The sequence below is a fragment of the Neovison vison genome, chromosome 9, assembly GCF_020171115.1.
Source record: "Neovison vison isolate M4711 chromosome 9, ASM_NN_V1, whole genome shotgun sequence".
Lineage (NCBI taxonomy): Eukaryota > Metazoa > Chordata > Mammalia > Carnivora > Mustelidae > Neogale > Neogale vison.
Genome location: NC_058099.1, coordinates 7,629,124 through 7,655,932, shown reverse-complemented (window position 1 = coordinate 7,655,932; position 26,809 = coordinate 7,629,124). Strand labels below are relative to the sequence as shown.

General features: G+C 54.0%; 3 protein-coding genes across 6 annotated transcripts in view; 2 read left to right on the top strand and 1 right to left on the bottom strand.

Annotated features, from left to right (window-relative positions):
• STXBP1 (syntaxin binding protein 1) overlaps positions 1–8,260 on the top strand; it is a 70,995-nt gene extending 62,735 nt beyond the window's left edge. For 2 of the 3 annotated variants that reach the window (XM_044264847.1, XM_044264849.1), the window contains exons 19-20: positions 939–1,064; positions 6,341–6,412. In XM_044264847.1, the coding sequence (XP_044120782.1) occupies positions 939–1,048 (110 nt within the window). In that variant the 3' untranslated portion in view covers positions 1,049–1,064; positions 6,341–6,412. Of the gene's footprint in view, positions 1–938; positions 1,065–6,340 lie in introns of all 3 variants that reach the window. The other variant, XM_044264848.1, reaches the window with a different exon arrangement.
• An 11,132-nt stretch (positions 8,261–19,392) lies between these two features.
• CFAP157 (cilia and flagella associated protein 157) lies at positions 19,393–24,976 on the top strand. The gene is made up of 9 exons (XM_044264854.1): positions 19,393–19,565; positions 20,978–21,249; positions 21,957–22,110; positions 22,541–22,808; positions 23,197–23,327; positions 23,559–23,709; positions 24,079–24,245; positions 24,400–24,586; positions 24,887–24,976. Exons 1-9 carry the CDS (start codon positions 19,393–19,395, stop codon positions 24,956–24,958), a joined length of 1,575 nt encoding a protein of 524 aa, XP_044120789.1. The 3' UTR covers positions 24,959–24,976.
• Positions 24,904–26,790, bottom strand: PTRH1 (peptidyl-tRNA hydrolase 1 homolog). 2 transcript variants are annotated; one of them, XM_044264852.1, is made up of 5 exons: positions 26,603–26,771; positions 26,030–26,249; positions 25,664–25,763; positions 25,441–25,486; positions 24,904–25,336 (listed from the first exon to the last, which is right to left on the bottom strand). In XM_044264852.1, the coding sequence occupies exons 1-5, from the start codon at positions 26,660–26,662 to the stop codon at positions 25,130–25,132; spliced, it is 633 nt and encodes a 210-aa protein (XP_044120787.1). In that variant the 5' UTR covers positions 26,663–26,771; the 3' UTR covers positions 24,904–25,129. The 2 variants fall into 2 exon arrangements, with proteins under 2 accessions (XP_044120787.1, XP_044120788.1); XM_044264853.1 differs by having other exon boundaries at positions 25,277–25,362; positions 26,603–26,790.
• Positions 26,791–26,809: the final 19 nt, after the last annotated feature.

Here is a 26,809-nt window from a genome sequence, read left to right as displayed (position 1 = left end):
CTGAATTAAGGCAGTGGAAGACTTTACTGCTTTCCACAGTTTCTAGGGCTGGAAGGGGAAGAGCAAGCTGAGAAAAATCATGCTTTCTCTCAATGCCTTTTTTGGCCCCATCTTGCCCTTAACAAAATGGATTACACCCTGGATTACACCAGGGTGCCTCTTGACCTTGATTGACTAAAGGCTATCTGCACACACTGCCCTAGCCTTTCCCTCCCCTCTACAAGCTGTGTCCGTTTTACACCTCTGCTTTGGGGCAACCCAGTCACAGTGCCCCCCAGCTCTCAGAGTAACTGGGTTCTGCAGACCAGTCCATGTGGCCATTCCCGGGTGTGTCAAGATGGACCTCGCACTGTCGACCCCCTTTCTAGAGACCACCATTCAGTGGAGAGATTGGACATCCCTCCTTCCCCTCCCCATTCCCTGGAGCTTCCTGGTCACCACTGGTCACCTTCCTGGTCACCACTTCTCCCTGTACTGTTTTCTCCTTTTTGTTACATGGACCCCGTGATAAAGCTCTCTATCTCCTACTCGTGTGTGTGTGTGTGTGTGTGTGTGTGTTGCATGCACACGGCTGATAATTTTCAGCTCAAATGCAGCTTTCCTGGGCAGAAGCTGTCACAGCCAGGCTTTGATGTAAATCTCCCACTCCGACTTTGGTCCTGACTGGCAGTTCCCTGTTGGGGCGGGGGGAGGGGGGGATCCCCGGGGAGAGAAAGGTGCCCTGATTCACGGAGCGGCCTTGCGCAGACAGCTGACGTCCGCAGCGTGGCCTCACCCGCTTTGTGCATGCCGGCTGTCCTGGAGGCCCGTGTGCGTGTGCGCGTGCTCGCGTCCTGCTTTCTCCTACCTCATTGGCTGCATAAAACGTAGGCCTGAGTTGGCATGTTCCTATAACGTACCGTTGTTCAAGCAGTCAGCTGGACTCTGTTCTCCCGCAGGTTCTACTCACATTCTCACTCCCACCAAATTTCTCATGGACCTGAGACACCCCGACTTCAGGGAGTCCTCTAGGGTATCTTTTGAGGATCAGGCTCCAACAATGGAGTGAGAGCCAAAGAAACAAAGTAAAAGCAGCTTATTACAGAAAAGAAACTCTTCCTCTCTGAAGGGTTTTCTTTGATTATTCCGTCACACTTTTTCTTTCTTTTTCCCTTTTTAGTTTATTTATTTGATTTTCTTTCAACAAGAAAATGCTTGCAGTTCTTAACACCGATTGAAAATGTGTCCGGTGCTGCCTTCACAGACCCTGCCGCGAGAGCCTCTGGGCCCCGGCCTGCCAGCTCCCTCGGGCCCTGCGTCACCTGCTGCTCAGTCAGGCAGTGCCGCCCCCTGGGTTTTAATCCGAAAGTGCTCGTAACTGCTGCGACCAGTCCTTCAGAGGAGCTGAAGCTGAGGGAGGCCCGAGGCGTGCGTGGCTCGCAAGCCTGCCGGCCCCTGCCCTGGGGATGGGGACCAGGCAGGGAACACAGAGCATCCCGCCTTTGGGGGGTGGGAACTAGAGCGTGAGGCCTGCAGGCGTTTGAGGGGCCACCCTCAGAAGGCAGAGGTGCAGTGGAGACCTCCGCAGGCACCTGATCATGAAGGAGGCTCGTGGGAGCGCGTCAGAGCGCGTCAGAGTAGACTCCACATCAGTGGTCGTTAGACCCGGAAAGTCCTTTTTCCCAGGACAGGCACTCAGCTCGAGGAACAGTTTCTAAGCGGTGATGGGGTCACGAGCCGCCGTGTACTTGGTGAAGCCCAGCCGCCACTGGGAAGCTCAGGTCTCGTGTTGGTCTGGGGGAAACGGCCCTTAAAGTCACTGACCCTTTGAGTAATCGCTTTTATTTTCATTCTCCTGTGGATTTTCCCCGGAGCGGAGTCATCATACCCCTCTCTCGCGCTGAAGTCTCTTAGTGAGATGTGAGAACCTTTTGGTTAAAGCCCGTTCCTCACACAGTGTGCTGTTTGAGGGAGTGTGCCTTCTCTCTCCCACCACGCTTGTGCCTTTACCTGTTACCCAGGAAGCCCGGGTCTGTTTGGGAGCTTATCTAGCTTTTATTCTTGACTCACTCCCTCCTCTCTCTTGCCCTCCACCCCGTGTGTTAGCAACCGCCTCTGGTGTGTTACGTGACAGACGGTTCCTGAAGAGCTCCACTGTGGCATTAGTCGCTCTGTGGCTTTCGTATGCAGTCTGGGGTGAGGCCACACTCTGTGTGCCTGACTTCGGGCACTCCACTGACAGTGTCCCCGGACCCCCCATCCCCCACCCAGGCTGAGATGTGGCCCAGAGAGTCGTGGAGCAGGAGTCCCCTGCGGGCAGTGGCGAGGCCTGGACCCGAGCCCCAGCTCTGCCAGGAGCACCTGTGGAACTGTAGGAGGCCCCCCCACCCCCGCCACGCACACAGTATGCAGAAAGGAGAGAGGCTGGATCGCAGGGCCCCAGGCGCCTCGAGCTCCGACCGTCTAATTCAGTATCAGCTCGGGGGCCTCAGTCTGCAGGCCCGCCCTCACGCATCTGCAGGCTGAGGAACTTCAGGGGACTGGGCCGTCGGAACCATGACCAGGAAGCACCAGAAGCGTGCTTGTTTGTATAAAGAGAACGTGCTTGGGCCAAAAAAGGACTCGCTTTAAAGGTCGGAACAGGCAGCTGTGCAGCTCATCTCCTCTTTCCTCCCTGTGGCTGAGAGGGGGCTCGCCCGGGCACGACGAGGGGAGAAGCTGCCGGTGGGATGGCCGTGGCTCTGGGCCGCCTCCCGTCCTGCCCGGCTGCCTTCCCCTAGAAAGTGCAGCCAGTAGGTGGTGAATAAAAGCGATTGTTAAAAAATAGTCATTGTTTAAAAAAAAAAAAAAAGTCATTGTTCAGAAGAAGTACCTTGGTCGGTTGGTAATCAGAGACATCTGGTTCTGTGTACAGATGGCAGGGGGGCGATCGGCATTCGCTGCAGGATGTATTTTAAGACTCACGGGACAGATGCTGAGTCTGGCTGCAGCAGTGGCAGACCCCTTACAGGGCCCGAAAGACTCCAACCCAGATCCCAGGCGCTGCCGCTAGGATTCGCTCTGGGAGTCCCTGCTGCAGAAGCATCCTGTCCCTCGCCGGCTGGTTTCCTCTGTTTCGTGTTCAGTCAGCACTGAGGATCCTGGCTGCTGTCAGCAGAGAACACGAATAGACTCGAGTTGTATACTCTTGGCTTCTGGAATGCTTTGGGTGGGGGCAGAGTTGTGTTTTAGCGTTCTGTTAGGAAAAAGCAAGACAAGGAGCCCTAATCCCGGGGAGGTCGGAAGGCAGGTAAAGATAGCACTTGCCCCCTTCTGTTTTGACTATGCAGGTGACCAAAGACGAAGACAGTGCAGGACAGGCGAGGGCCGGGGTTGTCTCCTGTCAACGTCAATGTCTGCAGTGACTTAGCTTCTAAGAGATGAGTTTTCCTGCCCAGCAGTGGGTCAGGGTGTCCCTGGCGGGCCCCGCTTGTGGCTACCAACGCCCACTCGGTCCTCTGGCGCCTCTCTTCCCCAGGTGCCGGTTGAAGGGAGCTGGTATGGTTAGCCGAAGTGCCCAGAGGCACCCACGACTCACCTTAATCCCTTTAATCACTCGTCTCTCCATGTTGTCCAGAAGTGAAGTCTTTGCATTAGACACAGTCTTTGCATGTTAGAAGTAGCAATCCCGAGGGAATGTCCAAGGCACCATCCGAAGCCAGCAGAGGTGCTCCGAGAAGCTGTTACACAGCACTTGCCCTTGGGAGAAAGTTTTTGTTTTTTTACATTGAATGTTTTACTTTATTCCCAATTGGAGTCAAGTCTCATTTTTCAGTGGGACTCAAATTTGAATGTGAGTTCAGAGCCAGCCCATCGCCCAGCTACTATTTAAGCATTCACTTGCACGTCCCCTGCTGGGGCCAGGAGCCCAGGTGCCCAGAGCCGAGACCAGTGGCATGGGTTCTGGGCCTGGCCGTGCCACCGAAGGGCCACAGACAAGCACTCACTTAGGGCTTCGTTCTCCCATCGTTAGGATGTGGAGTGGACCGGAGCTTGGTTTCCAAGCCTGGCAGATCGTCGGACTCCCCTGGGTTGCTCTTCAATGTACACATTGCCTGGTGCCTCCCTGGGTCGTCTGGGTTGGTAGGTCCATTTTGGCCAAAGCCGGGAATGCCTAGACCAGCCGATCTCTAAGAACACTCTGAATTTCAGATTCTCTTAGGAAAGATCTTGTCCTGGCAGAGCTCACTGTGTCTGGGCCACAGCGCTGCCTTTGGTGTGACTGTGTTTGGAGACCAGCGTTCAAATTTCTCAGTCTTGTGGTTACAGAGCATAAGAGGTACCCTCAGAGCAGTCGACCCCCCATGTGGTTCTGGAGGGTCTCCCTGGTCAGCTTCCCGGGGGTTCAAAACATGGGTTTGCAGCGTGTGGGTCACAGGGTCACCCAGCTCCGTGTGCAGAGTTTGTGGTGGTGAAAATCTTGACCAAGGTATTAGAACAATACAGGTGGTTGGGTGACAAAAGTTAGCTCTCAGGTGACTCAGATTAACACCAGCCAGTCTTAAAGACACCGACTGAATCTGGGCCCAGGAATTCCCAGGCCTGTTGCAGAGAAACTTCTCTCAGTCAGACTGGGAACACCAGATGGTCAGCTATCAGATAGTAGAAAGCTCTGGGAGCATGGGTTCCTTAACCCTTTTCGGCCTCCCTGAGATCTTGAGTTTGCGTGTAAGCAAGGCAGGGAGCATTCTGGGATGGGCATCTGACCAGAGGCTCCCTTTTGATTTTTCCAGTAAATCGAGACTTCTACCTTGTTTCCTGGAACTCAGATGGGTGGTGTGGAGGGTGGGCATTAGGGATGGTTTCTCTGGCATGTGCACTCTTACTGCCTTTACCTGGAAAGACCCCAAGTTAATCTCTGCACAAAATATCCAGAGGCTTTCTAGAGGCACAGACTGCATGGAGTTGAGATTTGGAAGGCCCTCGCCCTGGCAGTGGTTTGCTGTTAAGGATTTGGCAGTGTTTGTTCCTGTTTTCTCGCTCGGAGAGTAGCCTTTGACCTTCTTTAGGACACCGAGGAAGATTAGTAAGGTCGCAGAAATGAGTCTGCTTTTGGTAGGTTTCAGGGAGGTCTGCAGAGCAATGGGTCAGCTTTCGAGGGCAGGGGCTGCTGCGGGCTAGAAGTCCTCACTTGGGGCGGTGACAGGTGGCTGGGCTTGAACTATTGTGGATGGGACGTTGGAAGAAGCCCCTCATGCCAGAAAGGGCTTTCCAAGTTTGCTGCGGGTCTGGACGGATCAGGCAGGCAGGTTCAAGGCCTGCAGTCCCAGCAGTCACGGGTCAGCTGAGCACATAGTGGTCAAAGGCACCGGGACCCTGGTACTTGGAATCACCCCCAACCAGCCAGCCAAAGCCTTCTTTTGCTCACCCTCAGGGTGGAAATCTGGCCCCTGCAGTTTCTGTCCCCACCCCCACAGGCCCATGCCCTCGCCCGCACCTCCAGGGGGGCACATTTTCAAGTACGGCTCTTTTGTTCAGTTCTCTCCCACCGGGACCTCTTTCTTTGAAGCCCGCTGCTGCATGTGTGCCGGCCTCATGTTCACACACCGGTCACTTCTGTTCTGTTCCAGTAAAGTCCATGTCCAAGCCACACGGTCCATGCATCTTTTTTTATTGCACTTCTTAGCTCTCTTTCTCTCTCCTTATGAAAAAGGACTTCATTTATTTATTTTATTTTTTTATTTTTGCAGTAGAAGTATATCTAATTCCATTAGCTTAAGTTTTTTGCAAGCATTTCTAATCTCTTACAATGTGCGGTCTCTGCAAGGTAAGGCCTCAGGTACCCTGGCCCTTTCCCTTTCACGCCTGAGGTCCCACCCGCGAGGGCAGTACCAGCTCGCTGGCTTCCCAAGGTCAGGGGCTTCCCCCAGGGTGCCCTGCGCATCACTCGGTCCCTAGCAGGCACCATCCTTTCCACACACAGCCCCCTACCAACCCCGCCCCCTTCCCAGCCTTATCCCCTGCCAAATGGTTTGGAATTCCTCTCCCTGGCTTCACCTCGAGTGCAACAGAGAATCAGAAATGCAGCCGCCCCGTCCCCTGGCTGATGATGCTGAGCCCAGACGGAGAGGCAGGTTCCTTCCTTGATCTAGCCTGGGGCCCTGCCTGAGCCAGAGGATGTGTTTTATTTATCTACAGCCCCCAAATGTCTCCCAGGCCTATTGTGATGTGGCCCCAACACCCTACCCCTGACCCCCTCCCTGCTTCCTCTAGACCTGGGTCTGGGTGGGGGAATGGGCGCAGAGCTGGGGAGCGGAGAGCAGGAAAGCAGACGCGGTGGGAACCAGAGCCAGCAAGCTCACTGTCTTTTCTGCCCCCCCAGGATCCACGCACATTCTCACCCCACAGAAACTTCTGGATACGCTGAAGAAACTGAATAAAACAGATGAAGAAATAAGCAGTTAAAAACATAAGCCACCCCTCCAAAAGACGCACCCTCTTCCCACAGTGCTCCGCAGCCCCTACCGCTGCCCGCCTCGGTTACTTTGCTGACCCCGTCCCTCCACTGCCTCCCCCAGCTCTGCACGCCCTGGCCGGCACTGTCGCCGCTGCGTTCTCGTGTTTAATGATGCCCTCTTCTTGTGTGAAACAAAAGAAAATAATGCATTGTGTTTTTTAAAAAGGGTATCCTCTACATGTGTCCTAAGAGGAAAAGTTCCCATGTAAGGGACACACTGCTGGAGAAGTTGTAGAACTTTCTAGAATGAATGGACACCTTCTTCCCATTATTATGATTCCATGACCTTGTATATAACCCAGTGCGACATGCGCAAATTGCTTGAGTATGGGAAGGTAGACGTTTGGGTGTTTTACAAAATCCGTTTTGGGCTGTTCCTGGTTTTTTTTCAGGAATCACAGAGATGTCTGTTCCTGGAATATTTCAAACTGAGGATTAATCTGTTGGCTTCACTCCAGTTCTTACCCCCTCAGCCTGCTCTCATCCAGATAAACTTAGCAGTGAAGATCAGGTGACATCTTGTGAGGTTCGAGCTGGAAGCGACCTCTTAGCCTTCCCCAGTAGCTTGCCATCCCTGTGCCGGGGCTGTGGGAGGGGCTGGAGGTGTTCCCCTGAAGTCAGGCCTGGTGCCGGGCCCGCAGCCTGTCCCCACGCCCCGCCCCATGCCCCACCTTACAGCCTAAGTCACAGTGCCCAGCGAGTGTGGAGCAAGTCCCACCAGGACCTTTGTCTCTTGGAGAAGCGGTTCGGCTGGGCTTTTTGCCAGACCCTTCCCTTCCCTGAGAACTCCTCTTTCTCAGTGCGGTCAGCACGGGCAGAGCCCCAGGTGAGGAATGAACTAGAACAGAATCTGAGCAGAGGGCCCTTTCCTGTAGACAAAGGTCTGTGCCCCTAAGACTTCAGACCCCCAGAGAAACAACCCATTGGATTTATGCAGACCCTGTTCCCCCTCAGATTATCCTCAGTTTAAGATACTTCATAATACTTTATTTTGTGTCATGTGGGGTCATACGTCGTCGTGCTTGTAAGAGAAAATGATCATTTTATTCTCTGTACAAAACTTGGCTCTAAAGCAAAACCGAAAGAAGCAAACGCAGGAAGGATGTCTCGTCGCCCTCCAGACTCAGCAGCTCTCCGTTCTCCGGTGGTGAGCGCACCACGGGTCCTGCTGCTGGTGTCGCAAAATATGACAGTGGAAGTCACAAAAATGTCCCCTGCCCAGCCCCCCGCTGCCCTTGAACCCCTGCAGACTGTGTGCATATTACTGTCTCGTGATGTCCCTGCAGACGTGGTGTGTGCTAGCTCCACGCGGCCGCCCGCTCTCCTTTCGGAGCGCGTTCCTCGCCCTCCCCGGTAGACGCTTCGTGGTGTTCTCTCTCAAGGCTTCGGAATCTCCCTGGCGCACTCAGATTAGTTTTCAGGCCCCTTCTCTCTGTCTCCCTTCTCCCCCTGAAGATATCCCTGTTTCCTTAGGACAGAACTGTAGGTGCTTGCACTGGTTTGTTTCTTGCTGTCACTGCTTGTTTTGTCCCCTGCCCCTGACTCGACAGGGCTCACGCTTCAGGGCCTTGTGTGTCGACCGTGTTGGGTTTCCTTTCTCTGTTATTTATATAAAAATAATTTATCAAAAGGATATTTTAAAAAAGCTAGTCTGTCTTGAAACTTGTTTACCTTGAAATTCTCAGAATCTCAGTGTTGGAAAGTATTGAAGCACAAACATGTATCATCTCTGTACCGTTCTGTACTAAAGCGCTCGAGTCTAATAAATCAATCAGTCAGCACCCATTCATGGTGTCCGCGATGGCTCCTGGTCTGGCTTTGCTCTGGAGAGTTGAAGGAGGACGGCTTCTGCGGTGGCCCGTTTCAGATGAGACCGCCACCCCGGCTATGGCCCCAAGTCTTCTGGACCCCAGTCAGCATCGCTCACGTTAAGATCTGTGATGGTCTCAAGGACAGTTCACAAAGCTTGCCTTGGGCCCTGGGCAGCAACAGGGCACTGCTTGTGGCCAAGGGAGCTCTCTCTGGTCTTCTTTGTCCTTATCAGAAAGGCGTCTCTACTCACAGACCGCAGATGCTCCCTGCTCAGCGGCCATACATTCAGGGCAAAAGGGCGATGAGGGCACTTTATCCATCTGCCGGTTCTCCTCCTCTCTTCCTGCTGCCACACCCTTGGCCTTAGGAGCCTTCCAGATCAGAATCTGGTTCGCGTCCTATTGCTCTAGAAGCTTGTTCAGGATCTGGACGGACGGAGACGGGTTTGGCCTTGAGTTAGGGTTGGGGTCACACCGGAAACCTGCTGGAATAGGAGGCACAGGGAGTGGGGTTCTTTGTAGGAACTTCTGGTTCTGCTCTCTGGTCCTCAGTCACTGCCTCATTTAAATCCTGATCTCCTTCAAGGCATGAAGACATCTAACAGCTTGAGGCCAGTTGGCGGATGCTACAGCTCCTCTACCCAGCTGTCTGCTGGTGAGACTTGCCAGATAGGGACGTAATGATGATGACGGTGACCATATATTGAGTCCCTGCTCCACGTCAGACCCCTCGTGTGCTGCGTCTGTTGGGTGGCTCCCTTCCCAGTTTCACAGATGAGGAAGCCAAGGCCAAGAGCAAGGCAGTAACCCCCCAAAGCCCACTCCAGCTTGGGGGGCATCAGATACTCATCAACTTATAGCAGTAGTCACTGCCCCAGTAACCAAGCACCCTCGAATGAAATCCAAGATTATAATGTTTAAATTCTAAATCATTCCTTTTTTAAAAGATTTTATTTATTTGACAGAGAGAGAAAGCACAGGCGGGGGGAGCAGCAGGGAGAGTGAGAAGCAGCAGGCTCTCTCTGCAAAGCAGGGAGCCCAACACAGCCTCGAATCCTGGACTCTAGGATCACAACCCGAGCCAAAGGCAGGTGCCTAACCAACGGAGCCACCCAGGTGCCCCTAAATTTTAAATCATTCTAAACTGAATCTACATTAAAGCGAAGTAAATGCCATTTGCTCCTTCCTTCCAGGCCGCCCATCCCCTCCAGGCCCAGGCTAGTGGCTGGCTAGTCTCTCCCTGATGGTCTCTGACAGGCTTTGACCCAGAGTTCTGATACCTCCCTCCTTTCCACCCCCCTCGCCACCAGCCAGCAGCAGGGACTGGGCCCTTTATATGCTCTGGCAGTTCTTTCGTGTTACGCAGCACAGATGGAGCCCGTGGCCGTCCCTCCAGAAAGTCTCCAGTGATGTTAGATATTCTTGGAGCAACAGGGGGTTCTGAAGCCAAAGCAGATGGCGCTGACTCAGTAACTGAGCAGTCCTAGACCAAGACAGATCTAAGAGCTGTAGCCGGTTACTCTGCCTTTCCAGGGGGCAAGACCCGGCTCGGGGACCAGTTCACCTGCCTCCATGCGCTACCAGGTATTCCTCCCTTGGATACCGAATGGCAGAGTGGTCAGGGGCACAGACCTCACCCTCAGGCAGGCCTGGCTCAAATCTGCTGTGGGTCTCATTCCACATGACCCTGATAAGGGGCTTTTATAGATGAATACACACAGAATGATACATTTATATAAGGTGTTAAAGCCTCATAAAAAGCACTACAGCATGCTTACGGACACATGTGTTGCAAATGTACAAATGCACGCACCAGAATGACAAATACACCAAAGTCAGGAGAGCGGCCACCCAGGAGGCAAAGGATGGTCACTGTGGTGTTTCCTTAGATCCCCAGTCACAAAATGAATCCATGGCTTCAAAGTGCTTCACTGAATTAAAAAATAGAGAGATAGTAATTCTACTTGTAGTTAATATACGTTGAGCAAGTATTATGTGTCCGGCATGAGTGTTTGTATCTCTCTTGTGATTCTTCTCAATTCTAGGAGTTAGAGGTCATTGTTATCCCTACTGACAGATGGGGAAGCAAAGACACAAAGACAGAGGAATTTGGCCAAGGCCTCCAGATGGCACATGACAGAGCCTAGATTTAAACATGGCCATCTGACTCCAGAGCCCAGTTTCTCTGCTATCAGGAAAACAGTACCAGTATAAAAAGATGACAGGATTCTGGTGTGAATACGGAACATGAGTCAGCATGGGCTGGAACTAATAACTCTCTAAGAATTAGTTTAGGGGCGCCTGGATGGCTCAGTTGAGCGTCCGACTCTTGATTTTGGCTCAGGTCATGATCTCAGGGTCCTGGGATTGAGCCTGCATGGGGCTCTGCGCTCAGCAGGGAGCCTGCTTGAGATTCTCTCTCGCCCACCGGCCCCCCAGCCTGCATGCAGACGTGCACGAGCTCTCTCTCAAATAAGTAAATAAATCTTAAAAAAAAAAAAAAGAATTATTAGTTTACACCGCAACCAAAAAAAAGAAGGGTGGAAGTAAGACACAAAACAATAAAAGTTGGATTTCCCAGGACAGCAAGCTACCCCTCCCCGGTTCCCTGTGCACTACCTGTTATGAAGGAGCACTGTCAGAGAGCAAGTACCCGGGCACCGCGACCTCGTCCGTTAGCCAAGCAGCTTTCCTCACACCAATCATAGAAGAGTATATTCTAGAATGATACCAAGTAATTCCATCGCTAAAGATAGGGAAGAAACCCAAACCACAGAGACAGCAATCAGAGTTCTACTCCTTAGAGTAAAAAGTAGCATTGGATGCAGCGTTGCCAAGAAGCTTATGAAAAACCAGCTGCTGCTGACCTCCAGCATCCTTGAGCAAATGGCAATTTGCCTGGTGGAAACAGTCATTTAGAGAGTGAAAAATGATTTGGAGGACCAGTTGTCAACACATATGCTTCCCTTTAGAGCAAACAGCGATGACCGGTTTGAGTCCCCTCTTGGCAGGCGGCCTCCCTCAGCAAAGGCAAAGGGCTCAGAGAAGGCTCGTTCTCTTCATTAAAATCCCATGCTCGGATGACACCAAACGCACAGGCAACGAAAGGAAAAATAGTTTGAACCACATCCAGATGTAAAATTTCTGATATTGTGTCGTTTGATATCAGAAATTTGACATCTGGATCTGGATCTGGCATCCTCATACATCATGAGGGAAATGTAAATCAGAGAAACCAGTTTACTCACTGGATTACTGGTTTATTACAAAGGATATTAAAAGATATAAATCAACAGCCAGATGAAGAGATACATAGGGGGAGGTCCCAAACAAAGGAGCTTCTGTCCCAAAGGAGTTTGCAGACCAGCACAGGGACACATGGATGGCTTCCAGTCTGTCAACCCATGAGCTCTCTAAACCTCGTCTTTTGTTTTTTGTTTTTTTTTTTTTTTAAGAAGACTTTATTGCATAGGCACAGTGGATTAAATCATTGGCCATTGGTAATTGATTCTGCCTCTAGCTCCTGCCCCTATCCCTAGCAGTCAGGAGGTGGGACTGAAAGTTCCAGCCCTCCAATCACAAGGTTGGTTCCTCTGGAAACCAGCCCCCATCCTTAGGTCCCCTCATTAACATAAACTCCAATGTGGGTGAAAGAAGTTTGTTATAAATATTGAGACACCTTGGGGTGCCTGGGTGGCTCAGTGGGTTAAGCCTCTGCCTTCAGGTCAGGTCATGATCTCAGGGTCCTGGGATTGAGTACCACATCAGGCTCTCTGCTCAACAGGGAACCTGCTTCCCCCTCTCTCTCTGCCTGCTGCTCTGCCTACTTGTGATCTCTCTCTCTCTGTCAAATAAATAAAATCTTTAAAATAAAATATTTAAATATTGAGACACCTTTATCACACTTATCACTTAGGAGATTATAGGGGTTTTAGGAGCTCTGTGCCAGAAACAGAGATGAAGACCAAATATGTATCTCATAATATAAATCACATATCACACATGCAACCTAGTGGTTCCACTTCGGTGCATGTACCCGAAAGAGTTGAAAGAGGGTCTCTAAGAGATACTCGTATACCATGTTCATGCAGCATTGTTCATCCAGCCAAATGCTGGAAGTAACCCAAGTGTCTGCTGACGGATGGATAAGCAAAATGTCCCACTGATACACAATGGAATATTATTCAGCCTTAAAAAGGACATCGGCTATGACATGAATGAACCTCGAGGAGATTATACATGGAGGAAGCCCGTCACGTAATGACAACTACTGTATGATTCCACATAGATGAGGTACTTAGAGTAGTCAAATTCAGAGCCAGAAAGTAAAATGGTGATGGCCAAGGGCTCAGGAGAAGGGCATGGGTCGTTCGTGTTCAGTGGGTAGAGTTTCAGTTTCGCAAGGTGGGAAGAGCTCTGGAGACGGACGGTGGGGGTCGCACAGCCATGCGGATGTCCTAATGCCACTGTACACTTAACACTGGTGAAGGTGGGGCGCCTGGGGGCTTAGACAGGTAAGTATCTGTCTTCAGCTCAGGTCATGATCCTAGGGTCCTGGGATCAAGGCCCCCATCGGGCTCCTCACTCAGCAGGGAGCCTGCTTCTTCCTCTCCCTCTGCCTGCCACCCCCCCCCCGCTTGTGCTTTCTGACAAATAAAATCTTTTTAAAAAATGGTTAAGAGGGACGCCTGGGTGGCGCAGTTGGTTGGACGACTGCCTTCGGCTCAGGGCGTGATCCTGGAGTCCCGGGATCGAGTCCCACATCAGGCTCCCAGCTCCATGGGGAGTCTGCTTCGCTCTCTGACCTTCTCCTCGCTCATGCTCTCTCTCTCAAATAAATAAATAAAATCTTAAAAAAAAAAATGGTTAAGATGGTAAATTTTTATATGCATTTGCCACAATTTAAAGGTAAATTTTTAAAAAATCCACTAAGAGGGTACCTGGGTAGCTCAGTGGGTTAAGCTGCTGCCTTCGGCTCAGGTCATGATCCCAGGGTCCTGGGATCGAGTCCCACAACGGGCTCTTTGCTGAGCGGAGAGCCTGCTTTCCTCTCTCTCTCTCTCTCTGCCTGCCTCTCTGCCTACTTGTGATCTCTCTCTGTCAAATAAATAAATAAAATCTTTAAAAAAAAAAAATCCACTAAGAATTGAATGTTTGTGTCGTCCCATTCCCCACCCCCCAGCCCCGCCCTGCCAAACTCACAGGCTAACAACCTAATGCTCAAGGTAACCGTATGAGGTGGGGCCTTTGGAAGGTGATTAAGGCCTTCGGAGGTTCTGCCTTCATGAAGGGGATCAGATGTTCTCTTCATAAAGGAGACCTCACAGAGCTCCCAGCCCCTTCTGATTTGTGGACACAACAGTAGTAGGTCTGCAACAGGAAGAGGGCCCTTGCCTGACGCTGCTGGCCCTGACCTCAGACTTCCAGCCTCCAGAACTCTGAGAAAGAACTTTCTGCTGTTTTAAGCCACTCGGTCTGCTGCCATTTTGTTACAGCAGCCCACAAGGGCTAAGACACTCCCATGCTCAGAAGTAGTTTTCTGGTTGGTTGGTGCTTTCTTTGTGAGTCGAGGGCCCCTGGGCCAGAGTTGAAAGAGCCCCGTTTCCGAGAGCGGTGAGGACAGCCCAGCTCCATGAGTGCCCGGCTCGTCACCTGTGCCCCCGGTGGGCAGTGCCTCCTGACCTTCATGCAGCGCTGGAAGGATCAGAACCTGTGTGGCCGCAGTCAAGTTCAAGCCCTGGGTGCTGGAGGTTCTTCAGCATGCCGGAGGAGGCCCTGAGACTACATTTCCACACGGAAGTGTGAGGGACCCAAGGCTGAAAACTTCTCTTCACAGCACTGAGTAAGCCATTTCTCTGGTAGCAAGGAGCTTGTTCAAATGGTTTATCTTCAGGATCTGGGTGGCCCATCACTCTGGAGTCAGCATAGCAAGCTTTTGCTAAGCCGTATTTTAAAATTACATCAAATCCCAGAACAAAACTTGAAGAAACTCCTTCCAGAGCTGAAAGCTCCGGGGTTGATTGTGAAAGTGACCACCATGCTCTGTGTCTCCTTGCCTTTCCTCTGGGCTGCCTGTGACCTGCTCTGACCGCTGGAATGTGGCAGGAATAGGCTTGCACTCACCAACCCTAGACCTCAGCAGGCCCCGCCACTCCTATTCTTATACCCTTCTGACTCTCTGGCTGCCGTATTAGCAAGCTGGGCCAGTGGGCTTGGTGGCGGGAGGCAGTCCCCCCATTGTCCCCGCCCACAGCTAGCCACAGCAGGCACACGAGTGACCAGCTGGTTGAGAGAACAGGATGGGCCCAGCCACGGTCAGACAGGCCTGGCCTATCCAGAAGAACCAGGAGCTCAACAAATGGTTCTTGGCTTCAGCCACTCCTCTTAATCGCTCTCTACCAAGCTCTCCATTGGTTTGGGTTTTTTTTAAGATTTTATTTATTTATTTGACAGAGATCACAAGCAGGTAGAGAGGCAGGCAGAGAGAGAGAGAGGAAGCAGGCTCCCCGCCGAGCAGAGAGCCCGCTGTGGGACTCGATCCCAGGACCCTGAGACCATGACCTGAGCTGAAGGCAGCGGCTTAACCCTCTGAGCCACCCAGGCGCCCCATTGGTTTTGACAACACCCTTACACATGGAGTTTTCCAAGCTCTGATCCAAATGAAGTCAGCTCCCTCAGGCAGAACCGTGGAGCCCTTTGTCTATACAGCCTGTCTTTCCCCAGAGCAGAACCCATGAAGCCCTGCCCCCGAGCTGGGAGGCAGACCTACTTTTCCTGGACTGACAGGGCTCTGCAAGTGAGCATTACGGGGTGGCAGGCCCTGTTCTGAGCCTGCCCCCAATGGTGTGGAACCCCGACCCTATGAGCTACGTGAGGTGCGGGCCGTCAAGGTCCAAGGATTCTCATCCGGTCGCTCCCGGACTAGAGCTTCGACCTTGACAGTGGGCTCCTGTGGAAGTCCTCTCTGCTGTACCTGATTGGAACCAAGATTCTGCAACACAGGACTGGAGGGGGAGCCGTCTTGCCTGCTGAGGAAGGCCAGCAGCCTGCCCCTCCCAGGATGGAGCTGTGACCCCAGACTAGAGCCTGGAGGGTAAGGGAGCCCCCTTCTTCTTGAACACACCTGCTCAGAACAGTGCACCCCAACTTAAACATTTATAACACAGAACTGGGCATGGGGATGGGGAGTGGTCATGTTTTCTTCTGACACCAATTACATGGCACTTTTCTGTACCATCTCTCCAAGTCTGGGTCTCCAATGGTTCATTTCTAACACTACTCAGTGCAGACCCCACAGGTTCAAGGGCTCAGTACCACAAAACTGCCCCCACTTCAGAGGCCAGCCACCAGTGGGGGACCCGGGCTACCCATACTTCTGCCCAGCTGACTCCAAATTCGAGAGTTCCCAAGCCCCCCTCCTCCGGTTTGGTAATTCATAGAACAACTTACAGAACTCAGAAAAGCACTCTACTTACTGTTTTATTATAAAGGATACAAATCAGGAGCAGCCAAATGGAAGAGATGCACAGGGCAAAGGATTGGGGGGGTGACTGGTGGTGGCCCAGAATGCCCCTGCCTCCTTCAGGCACACCACCCTCCCAGAAGATCCCCAAACACTATTGTTTAAGCATCTTTACGGAGATTACATTACACAGGCAGAGTTGATTAAATCATTGGCTGCCGCTGACTGAACTCAATATCCAGCCCCTCTTTCCTCCCTATAGGTCAGGCGGCAGGGGTGGGGGTCTGCAGAAAGTTCTAACCCTCTAATTATGTGTTTGGTCTTTCTAGTGATCAGTCCCCATCCTGAAGCTGTCTCCCACCCAAGTACCCTCATTAGCATAAACTCAGGCATAGCACCAGAGGCTTATTATGAATAACAAAAGATACTCTTCTCATCTAGGATGTTCCGAGGGTTTTAGATCCTCTGCCAAAAACCTGGGGCAAAGAGCAAATGTATATTTTTTATTAAGCCTCAGCTGATAAGGGGGTGGGTTACTGCTCAGATACCACACTCATCCTTGCAGGGGTTTAGTAGATTGTCCTGAATGAATGCTTCTCCGTTTACTGTGTGCCTTTAAAACAATTAACAGACACTTTAAATGATTCTTTTTCTTTTTTTTTTTTAAGATTTTATTTATTAATTTGACAGAGAGAGACACAGTGAGAGAGGGAAGACAAGCAGGGGGAGTGGAAGAGGGAGAAGCAGGCTTCCCGCCGAGCAGGGAGCCCAATGCAGGGCTGGATCCCAGGACCCTGGGATCACGACCAGAGCTGAAGGCAGACGCTTAATTGACTGAGCTACCCAGGCACCCCAAATGATTTTTTTTTAATTATAATCGTGGGGTACCTGGCTGGCTCAGTCAGTTAAACATCTGCCTTCAGCTCAGGTCATGAGCCCAGGGTCCTAGGATTGAGCCCCCAGGTGAGCTGGGCTCCCTGCTCAGCAGAGAAATCTGCTTCTCCTTCTCCCTCTCCTCTCCCCTGCTCATGCTCTCTCTAACAATATATAATCTTTAAAATAAAATAAAACAATAAAAAATATGTTAAAATAATCTCCATGAATTAAACTGTTGTTTTGCTGGGGAGAGGGTCCATTAAGTTCCTTTCCAGAATTCCCTCCCCATGCAGCCTTAGTCCGTAGAAGTTTACTGTGTGTCAACTTTCCTCCTGGGTTCTGGGGATGCAGCCACAAACAAGACAGACTGGGTTCTTATGTCCTCACACTAGTGAGGGGTAGTAGTACATGTCTCTCACACACACACCCAGAATGAATGGATCTGTCATGCCATGTGCTCCAAAGGGGTGGGCAAGGCTTCAGGCAGGTCGAATGATGCCTAGCCTCCCTGTCTCCCTTGGGCCTAGCCTTCCAGAGTCTCCCAGAGGTGGCAGGGCTCCAGCCCCAGGGCCTCTGCCCTGGGCCAAGGCTGCAGTCTGCTGGGCTGTGTGCGCCATCACAACTCCTAGCCACTGGACTTTGTGGTCTGGCAGCTCCAGGCTCACCACTACCTGTCCCCAAAGCAGGACACAGAAGGCAGTTCATGGAACGACCGGGGAAAGGTGCCCCTAGGGAAGGTGATGGCCCGTGGCCCCAGAATAGGGCGCTTTGGAGAGCGTCTTCAAACAAACCTCAGAAAGGGATATCCTCTGACCCGCAGTTAATCTCGCTCCCACGCCCAGCCCCTGAAGTCCAGCGGGTCACCCCTGCTGCGGTACGGCATCTGCATTCATAAGCTGGCGCTGCCCCCCAGGTGCTAACGAAGGCAGAAGCACAGGTCCCAGAGCTGAGTCTTTCAGTGGGCTCCGAGCAGGCTGAGGGGCTGCTGGCCACGGTCTCCCATGAGGCTGGGGATTCAGAGCTCCCCCCTGAAATGGGCTCCAGGTAAAACAAGGTAGAAACACAAGCATGAGGAGGGAGAAGGGCAGCTGGGGGACACCGTGGTGATCCTTTGCCTGGGCTAGGCTCCTGCCCCCACAGGAGGTTGGGGAGGGAGCAGCATCCAGCGGGATTAGGGGGCACCGCATTGGGCTGGAGGGGCAGCCCTGGGCAGGGCCCTGAGTCTCCGGCACTAGGCGAGGAGCCTCTCTCTGGAGCCTTAGTGTCCCCGTGTCTGCAGTTCCAGGAAGGCAGAGCCCCCCCGCACGATGTGTCTGTGCAAAGGTGCCTGTGCGCAACTGGGAGGGCCTCTCCCTTCTGCCAGTCCTGTTTCTACCCTCGCAGAGCTGCCTCGGGCTGCAGGAAACAGATACCCTGGATAAAACAGGCCGCCACAGGTTGAGGGTATCAGGATGTTGGAAATCCCAAAGGCTGCCTAACCCAGAACGGTCTGGAGCCTCACCTTTCTGGTCTGCTAATAGCGACACTGACTGCCACTTACTAAGACTTACTGCACCTCTGGACCATGTCCCTGCACTGTGCACTTTACATACAACGTCATCCTCAGTCCACAGCCTCGTCTCCCCATTTTATAGCTCAGAGAAGTCAGGCTGCTGGCCCAAGGTCACAGTGGATAGAAGAAACTGGCTAAACTTGAGCCCACTCTTTACCAACCACTGCTTCAACCTGCCTCACTGTCAAGAACGAACACCCACTGCCTGTGTTCCTGGCCTGTCCCTGTTCCCCTGCATCCATTGCAAGGATCCCACTGTTCACCACCTCAATGTGGAAGTGATACTCAGCTTCCCCTTGTCGAGCCAACAGGCTTTCAGGGTAGAGCTGCAGCTATCTCTTGCTAAGTGCTGAGCTCTAGGACAACAGGGATGAAAAGCACCTGGCCACCGCCCCAGGGAGTGCCTGGGCTCTTCTAAGCACTGGGTGAACAGCAAGCATACAGGCATAGCTGGCTGGGGCGAGGGCTGGGAGATGGAGGGTGGTGGGGCCGGTGCCTAGGTGGGGCTCAGTTGCAAGTCAGCACATCTGACAGCTGGACACCTACCACCTAACCCACTGCCCCAGAATGCTGCCACCCCAGGCCAAAGCCTACAGTGGGCCTTTGTTTGCCTGGGTCAGCATGGGGCAGATGAAGCACTTCTACCAAGCCTTGTGGGAAACGGAGCCAGTCTCTGGACAGGGATGTCCTGGGACTCCAGCTTAGAAGCCTCTAATATAGAGCACCTCTTAGCGTACTGCCTCCCCATCATGCTTTGGGTGAAGTGAGAAAATGATTTGCTGTGTAGCTAGATCAAAGAATTAACGAGCTGGTCTCAGAGGGTTCAGGGGAGAAGTTCATTGGCCTGGGACCCGGCTTCTAGTTCTGGGAAAGTCCCCTTTCTCTGACTGGCAGAGTGGTGGTTTCTAGGGCTCACGCACTGTGACATTTCCACCTGGGGGAAGGTGAGGTGGCCCCAGAGCCCCAAGAAGTGCTCCAAGAGCCTAGCATCCTGATCTTTGAGATGCCATGGTCTGGGACACCGTGGCCTAGGGCCTCTGTGGTGGTTGGCCTTGGAGGGGAAGGCTGGTTGCTAGTGCCCAGTCTGGCCAGGAAGAGGGCAGGGTCCCTTTAAGCTCTGCCTCACTCCCTCAGTTTGTTGCTATGTATGTGACCAACTTCCTTAGCAACCACCTGGCTTCTTAAAGGGGCCCTGGGGCAGTGATTGCCACCAGCCATGGCTCCCAAAAAGAAGATAACCAAGGGGGCCAAGGAGCCCGAGGTCAAGAAGAAGAAAGGTGGCAAGAAGGATGCCAGCATAGCCAACAAGCCCATGGAAATGACTTTAGGCGAGGAGAACCGAGAATTCTACCACATCCAGATCCGGGACCTGGAGGACAGGCTGGCCCGGTGGGTAGAGGGTCAGGGAGCCTGGTCCTGCTGGGTTGGAAGCCCTGCTCAGAGCTGACCAAGGGGCATGCTCACTTAGGGGCCCGTGTTTGGCTTCCCATGGGGTATCTAGACCCCACCCTCACCCCCCAGCCTGTTTTCTCATAAGTAACATTAAGAGGCTTCATAATTTGGCTCCACCCTATCTCAGCTCCCAGAGTCCTGGGGTCCTAATGCTGACTGGCAACCCTACCCCAGGCAAGTAGCACTCCCCCGCCTCACTCCTGCCCTGCGGGAGTGTGTTTTATAATAAGGACAGCATTCAGTCAGTGGGATGAGCTGAAAATGACAGCCCCCTGGCAGGTGGGTGGATCCTGTGTCCCTTCTTCCACCAACCCTCCCACTCCCACCATGCCTGTGCGGATTCCCTGCGCTGTGTGCCCCACTGACTTACCCTCCTGCCGAGCCCATGCTGGGCCCATCTCCCTTAATGTAAATCAGGAGGGCTGTCTCCCCGTGACTGTGTGACACAGATGGTAGTGTGTGTGGGAGGGGTCTCTAATTTCTGAGACCTGCACACTTGCCCATTTTTCTCATTTTAAAACTAGTTTCCACCAAGTTCTGATTGACCAGCCTGCTCTCAGGGTGACCCTTAAAAGACAAACCCTTTTAGTGACCACTAGGCGGCAGTTTTTCCCCAGGTGATGCTGCAGGCACAGCGAATGCTGAGCCCTTCGTAAGCGCCAGGTGGGTCCTGTGTTGGCGCTTAACCGTGTCCTTAAAACAGTCCCATGAGCGGTCCTGACATCATCCCCATTCTACAGGTGGAGGGACTGAGCCTCAGGGAAGGAAGTCACTCCCCGAAGGAGGTGCCGGGATGGGACCCCTGGCCCTCTGACCTCCCCCTACCAAGCTGCTTCCTCACTCCACACAGCAGGCCATTCAGCTCTGTACCACCCGATGCCCTGTATGCAGTAGCCCTTCGAAAGATGTTGGTTGAGTAAATAATGAAGTAAAACATCTTTCCAAAGAACTTCTACAAATTATACCACTGGAAACCAGTAAATCAATTTTATGATACTCTTAAAAATTCACAAGTTTCCCTCAAGCTGAGACACCAGATGGAATGTGGTTGGGGATAATGCATTTGGAAGACAGTTATTAGGTGCTTACTGTTTGCCGACCCCGCTGTCAGGCCCCAAGAATAGAGGTGGAGGAGGTCAGGGGTCTGCCAAGTGAAGACAGATACAACCTCAGGTCCTGACTGCCCACCAGAACAAGGGCCCACTTCCAGGAGGGCACCAAAAAGAGGGTCACGAATGTGGCTTAGGTCCATGAAGGCTCCACTGAGGCTCACCAGGGTTCACTCAGCGAATAAGGGTAGGGAAGACAGCTTGCCCACTCCCCTGGGTCTCTGCCCCGCCCCACGCCAGGTACCAGCGGAGGTGGGATGAGCTGGCCGTTCAGGAGAAGCTGTTCCGCCAGGAGTTTGAGCAGCTGGCCAACAACAAGAAGGAGATCGTGGCCTTCCTCAAGCGCACACTCAACCAGCGCGTGGATGAGATCACTGACCTCAATGAGCAGCTCCAGAGCCTGCAGCTGGCCAAGGAGATGGAGAAGGACGCCTTTGAGGCACAGCTAGCCCAGGTGCGCCATGAGTTCCAGGAGACCAAGGACCAGCTCACCACGGAGAACATCATCCTTGGTGAGAGGGGCACTGGCAGAAGAGTCTGGGAGCCCACACCACAGGGGAGGGAACCCAACGCTCTTGCCCTTGGGGCTCTAATCCCAGTTCTGCCATTGACTTTGTAGCCTTGGGCAAGCACTTCTCTTTGACCTTCAGTTTTCTCATCTGGGAAATGGGTACAGATCCATCTACCTTGAGTAACAGCAGCTATGTGCTGCTTCCTCCCACACATTATCTAATTGTCCCAGTCATTGCCCAAGACAGGAAATACTACCACCCAGTTTGTAGGTGAGGAAGAACCTCAAGAAGTTAAGTGTCTTGCCCAAGGTCACCTAGCTGGCAAGCATTGTTTTGAGGATTAAGGACAGCATTAGTGCCTGGCCCAGAGAAGGTGTTAAGTTCAGTGGCTGTAGTCGCTGTCACTTTCCAGAAAACAGAAGTCAAGGGAGGCCTTTCCAAGGAGGTGGAAACTAAATGAGATTTCATAAGATTAGTGGCAGGGAAGAGGGGGGCATTCCAGATGAAGAACATGTACATGGGCAGGACTGGGCATGGCATGTTGTAGGGACAGGGGTCCAGCCCCACTGGATTGGGAAGCATAGGGAAGGCAAGTGGATGTGGAAGAAGTGGGGAGGGAGGGGCATTGCTCAAGGCCATCGCTGCCCTGCCGGGGCCCTGCCCTCCCGAGGTGGGCCCTCACTGGCATGTGCCTTGCGGTGGGGCAGGGGGGAAGCTAGCAGCTCTGGAAGAGTTCCGGCTGCAGAAAGAGGAACTCACAGAAAAGTTCGCGACCCTGGAGGACCAGCTACGGAAGCAGGAGTGTGACTACAAGGACTACGTGTACAACCTAGAGAAGAAGTCTGTGCTGGACAAGGACAGGTGGGCAGTTTGGGTGCTGGGACGAAGCACAGTTTAGTCCTCGGCCCTCCGACAGCCTCTGCTTCAAATTGCACTAGCTCAGGGTGCAGGGACTCCCCAGCCTGGCTGGTGATTTATAGAGGGCAGGAGAAAATAGGTAAGCTCCCAGCTCTAGTCCTTAACACTGGCATTACTGAACCTTGAGACTTCCTTTTGGCACTTTCTGTGACTTAAATTATATTTGCTTAATAGGTAATAATAATACATCGATATGGTTTCAAAACACCAGGGGTAACAAGGGTCTACAGTGAAAAGCCTCCTGCCTGGAGCCCCATTCCTCCTGGGAAACAGAGCATAGTGGTGGCCCTAAAAACTCTGGGGAACCCCACCTGGGAGGGCGGTGCCTGTGCCCACTCTGCCTGATGCCCTCCTTCCTATCCATACTGCCTAGACTGAGGAAGGAGATCATCCAGCGTGTGAACTTGGTGGCCACCGAGTTCCGCAAGGTGGCCACTAACCAGATGTGGGACACGACAAAGCGGGCCATCATAGAGAACAACACGGTCACCCTGCAGCTGTCCAAGATAACCCGGCAAGGCATGCAGCTGCTGCAGGAGAATGAGCAGCTCAAGGGCACCCAGGACAAGCTGTGCAAACAGCTGGATCTGTTGGAGAACACCCAGAAGGCCATGGCCAGGCATAGTAGAGGTCACCATAAGGTGTGCCTGCCAAGCCCTCATCACAGGGCATTTGGCACATAAAGTAGGAGGGAACCCTAGGGGTGCTGCTTCAGGGCAAACACAGCGTGGCAGAGTCAGAGCCAAGTCATGAGGGAGGCAGCAGTGAGGGGACAGGGTCCTTTGTGGGGGCTCCTGGGCACACCTCTGGTTTTTCTTTATTTGGTCTAAAGCCCCCGTAACTCACTGAAGTGGAACCCACCCCTGGGCAGGTGGGGGCTTTCACCAGACATGGTGTTGGGCCCTGAGGACCATGGCTGGCTTCTCTGTACAATGGGGTGAGCTCTGATTGAGTCCAGAGCCGGGGGTAGTGGGGCTAGCCAAGGGCCCGCGGTGGGCCCAGGGTATGGCCACCTGCCCGCACCTGCAGATCATCCTCATGCTGACCGAGAAGTGCCTCGAGCAGCAGCAGAGCATGGCGGAGGCCGAGCAGCTGCGCCTCCAGCTGAGCCAAGTGGAGCAGAGCCTCAGGCAGCTGCAGCAGGACAACCAGGCCCTGAGGTGGGGCCCAGAGAGGGGCAAGCAGTGGGAGCAAGGATGGGGTGGGGGAGGTAGGAGGTGGAACTTGAGCCCATCCCTTTTGGGCCACATGACATGACACAGGCCAGTGGCTTTCCCTTTCTCGAGGGGTCCTGAGGCTAAGGCCTGGGGTTGGAGGAGGGGCCCCTGTGGGCTAGAGAGAAACTGTCCAGCACAGGGAGGGAGCTGACTTGTCCCCGGTCCTGGGTCCAGGAGTCAGAGAGACCAGCTCAACTTGCAGCTGGAGAGGCAGCAGGCTAAGGCACAACAGCTACAGCAGGAGCTGACTGAAGAGCAGAAGGTTCGGGCAAGTCTGGAGACAGCTCTGGCCCATGCCACCTTCTTCCTACAGGACATTCTACAGGTGAAAGGAAGTGGGTAAAAGTCAGGGGCGGAGGGAGTGGGCCAATGCCAGACACTGCTTGGAGATAATGGGGACACCGGGAGATGGCCAGGCCAGAGCCAGAGGCCCCACCTTTCCCCTGAGAGACTCGAGCAAGTTTGTCCTTTCCTGATCCTGTATTCCAAAGACCTCTTGAAGGTCTCAAAGTTGCTGGAGTCTCTCTCTGAGGCCCTGGAAAGCCTCGTGCTTCAGGCTTCCCATCTGGAGAATGGGTATCCCACCACAGCCATGGTACACTTGGAGAAAACAGGCACCGGGGTTGGAGTTTCCCAGAGGTGGGTATTGGGGCCACTCTGGGCCTGATCCCCATGGGCCCACCCCCACTGGCAGATGCGACCTGACGAGGAGGACGGCGGCTTTGATGTAGTGTTCCAGCTACAGCGCAAGGAGATGTTGCAGCAGCTGCTGACTATGCTCAGCTCGGCCATGGTCCTAAGTCCCCACCTGGCTGTGTGTCCCCGGCGGGAGAGCAAGCCCCATGGCCCACCCAAGGAGAGGTGAGTGACCCTGAATGACTTCAGAGGAGGCAGCCGTGGGAACCTTTCCAAGGGCTCTTCTCAGCTGACCCTGGGCCACCAGAAACCTGGCTCCCCAAAGCCTTTCTGAACCTCATATGAAATGGAGGTGGTGATGCCAGCCCCCTCTCCACAGCCAGCCCAGCACCCAGCCACCCAAGATGGGGTCTCTGCCTTGGCAGCTATCCAGCATCACACCCTACCAGCCGGGGGACCTGGGCCTGGTGCCACGACGGGCCCACATCCCACCCAACCCTGAGGACCTCAGGCTGCTCTCACACACCACCCGTGTGGGAACCTTCCAGGTGCATAGCTGCCCTGAGGTGAGAGTGCTGGGGCCCCAGGGGTGGCAAGATAGCAGCCAGACTGAGGTACAGATCAGAGCTCTGCCATAGTGCCACTGTATGGCCTGGGGGCTGTGCCTAGCTCTCTAGGCCTTCATTTCCCCATCTGTAAAATGGGCCAAAGAAAAGCGGGGCAAGGCTGCAGTGGGCTAAAGCATGCCCACACATCGCCTGGGAAGGGGGCTTGCTGGACCCTGTTGGCGCCTCCTCCACTGGCAGGCGAAGGGTGGGACCCGCCTGAGGAGGCCTCAGCTTCAAGCCACATCTTTCATCTTACAGATCCACACCTCTGGTTCTCCAAAAAGGTTCAAAAAGTTTAGTCTTCCTGAAGTTTCTCTACTTTCTAAGTAAGACACAGAGAGATGACCAACCCCTATTCCAGAAGTGGGCCACTGTGGCCACAGTCTCCTCTTTAATTAACAGGCAACCTGGGGCAGCCCAGAGAAGAGTTCTATAAAAAGTGGATACCACAAAGTTGGCATGGCACCTCTGTGAACGTGCTTGGGGGTGTGGGCGCGGTGGTCAGGCAGGCTCGTGTCCAGTGATGGCAAAGCCTGGCGGGGGGCCCTGGCTTCGCTCACGGATGTGGTCCAGGAGCAGGTCGGCAGCTCGCTCCAGCAATGGAGGCAGCAGCTCCTGTTCAGCGGCGGAGAAACAGCCCAGCACATGGGCCTGCACCATGTCAGGGTGTGACGGGCGCCCGATGCCCACCCGCAGCCTCGGCATTGCCTGTGGGGTCAGAGGGGCCCAGAGAGCTTTGATAAGAAGAGTCGGCGGCCCCATGCTGGCCCACCAGACCCAGTGCAGGACAGAGGACAGAGGGGTGGACTCACACTGGAGTTGAGACAGGCAATGCAGGAACGGACTCCGTTGTGGCCCCTTCAAAGGGATATAGAAGGGGCAATTAGTGCATCCCTGGATCAGCAACCTTCACCCCTCCCAGCCCTGGCTGGGGTCTGAGCACCCCTATTCTCCGTCAAGATGGGGATTGGCACTGGTACCCCACTTGCAACTGGCGGGCTCCCCCCAGCCCACTCTGACCTGCTGAGGCCTCACCTGGAGCTTCCCCCAAGCTTCAGAGCCAGTTTCCCCAGGGGCTTGTCCAGTTCATCGTGCACCAGGTAGACCTCCTCAGCAGTCAGCCCAAACAGCTCGGCTGCGCGCAGACAACAGGGGCCCTGGTTACCGTCCATCAGCCCACAGGGGTGGTCCCGATTCACAGCTCTCACGCGGCGGGACCGCAATTAACCCCATTTCACATATAAAAGCACCTGAGAGTCCCACAAGTACCCAAGGCCACATGCAACAAGTGGAGCTCAACAGGCATCTGGAGGGGAACAGATCCGCCGCCGCCCAGAACCCCTCCTCTGGCCTCTGCGCCCCCCTCGCCCCGGCCGGCCGCCTCGGGTGCCCTCAACTCACCCGCCCGGGCCACGCTGCGCCCGTTGACGTTCATGAGGCGCCGCGGCCGAAGCAGGACGAGCTGGGCATCCCCGAGCGAGGCCAGGGCGAGGTCGGCGGCGCAGTGCCGGTCGCGCGCCCAGCCGTCCGCCACTCCCAGCCGCTGCGCCAGCTGCCCCAGCACCGCCAAGCCCACGCTGTGCCGCGTGCGGGGCAGTCCAGGGTTCCCCAGGCCGGCCACCTGCGGGCGGCACCCGGCAAACTGAGGCCCGACCTCTCCCGCCACCCTCGGCCTCACAGCGCCCCCTAGAACCCAAACCAGAGAAAGGAAAATGGGAGGGGAGGGTAGAGTGGGGAAGGGGCGCGAAGGGGGCCCAGAACCCCGGGGGACTCCGGAAGTCTGAGGGCCCCGCCGCCGGCAGAGCGGTCAGGGCAGTGTTCCCGGGAGTTCAGGGCCCGTCAGAATACTGGACCCATTTTCCAGATAAGAAAATCGAGACAAGGAATTTAGGGAATGTTGTCTGGAGGCAATGGCAGAACAGGAGCTAGTTAGGGCCCAGGAGCCCCTACGCCGCCGCCCCCCACGCCACTCACCAGCCACCGCTTCCCCGGGGGCCGGGGTTCCAAAACGCCCAGGGTCAAGGACCGCCTCATGGCCCGCCTCAGCACTAGCGTCGCTTTTCCGCGCCGAGAGCCCGCATGCTACCCTTATTCGCGTCCGCGGCCCCGCCCCCTGACGTCCTCAGCCCTCGACCAATCGCGGTGGCCAACTGTCTCCAGCATCCAATCCCGGGCGAGCCT

Excerpts from the sequence above, each read along its gene's own strand:
- CFAP157 (XM_044264854.1), top strand. The coding sequence starts at position 19,393 with ATGGCTCCCAAAAAGAAGATAACCAAGGGGGCCAAGGAGCCCGAGGTC. Across the intron at positions 19,566-20,977 it reads CTGGAGGACAGGCTGGCCCG|GTACCAGCGGAGGTGGGATG; the intron begins GTGGGTAGAGGG and ends GCCCCACGCCAG. Across the intron at positions 22,809-23,196 it reads ATAGTAGAGGTCACCATAAG|ATCATCCTCATGCTGACCGA; the intron begins GTGTGCCTGCCA and ends CCGCACCTGCAG.
- PTRH1 (XM_044264852.1), bottom strand. The coding sequence starts at position 26,662 with ATGAGGCGGTCCTTGACCCTGGGCGTTTTGGAACCCCGGCCCCCGGGG. Across the intron at positions 25,487-25,663 it reads AAGCTTGGGGGAAGCTCCAG|GGGCCACAACGGAGTCCGTT; the intron begins GTGAGGCCTCAG and ends ATCCCTTTGAAG. Across the intron at positions 25,337-25,440 it reads TTGCCTGTCTCAACTCCAGT|GCAATGCCGAGGCTGCGGGT; the intron begins GTGAGTCCACCC and ends CTGACCCCACAG.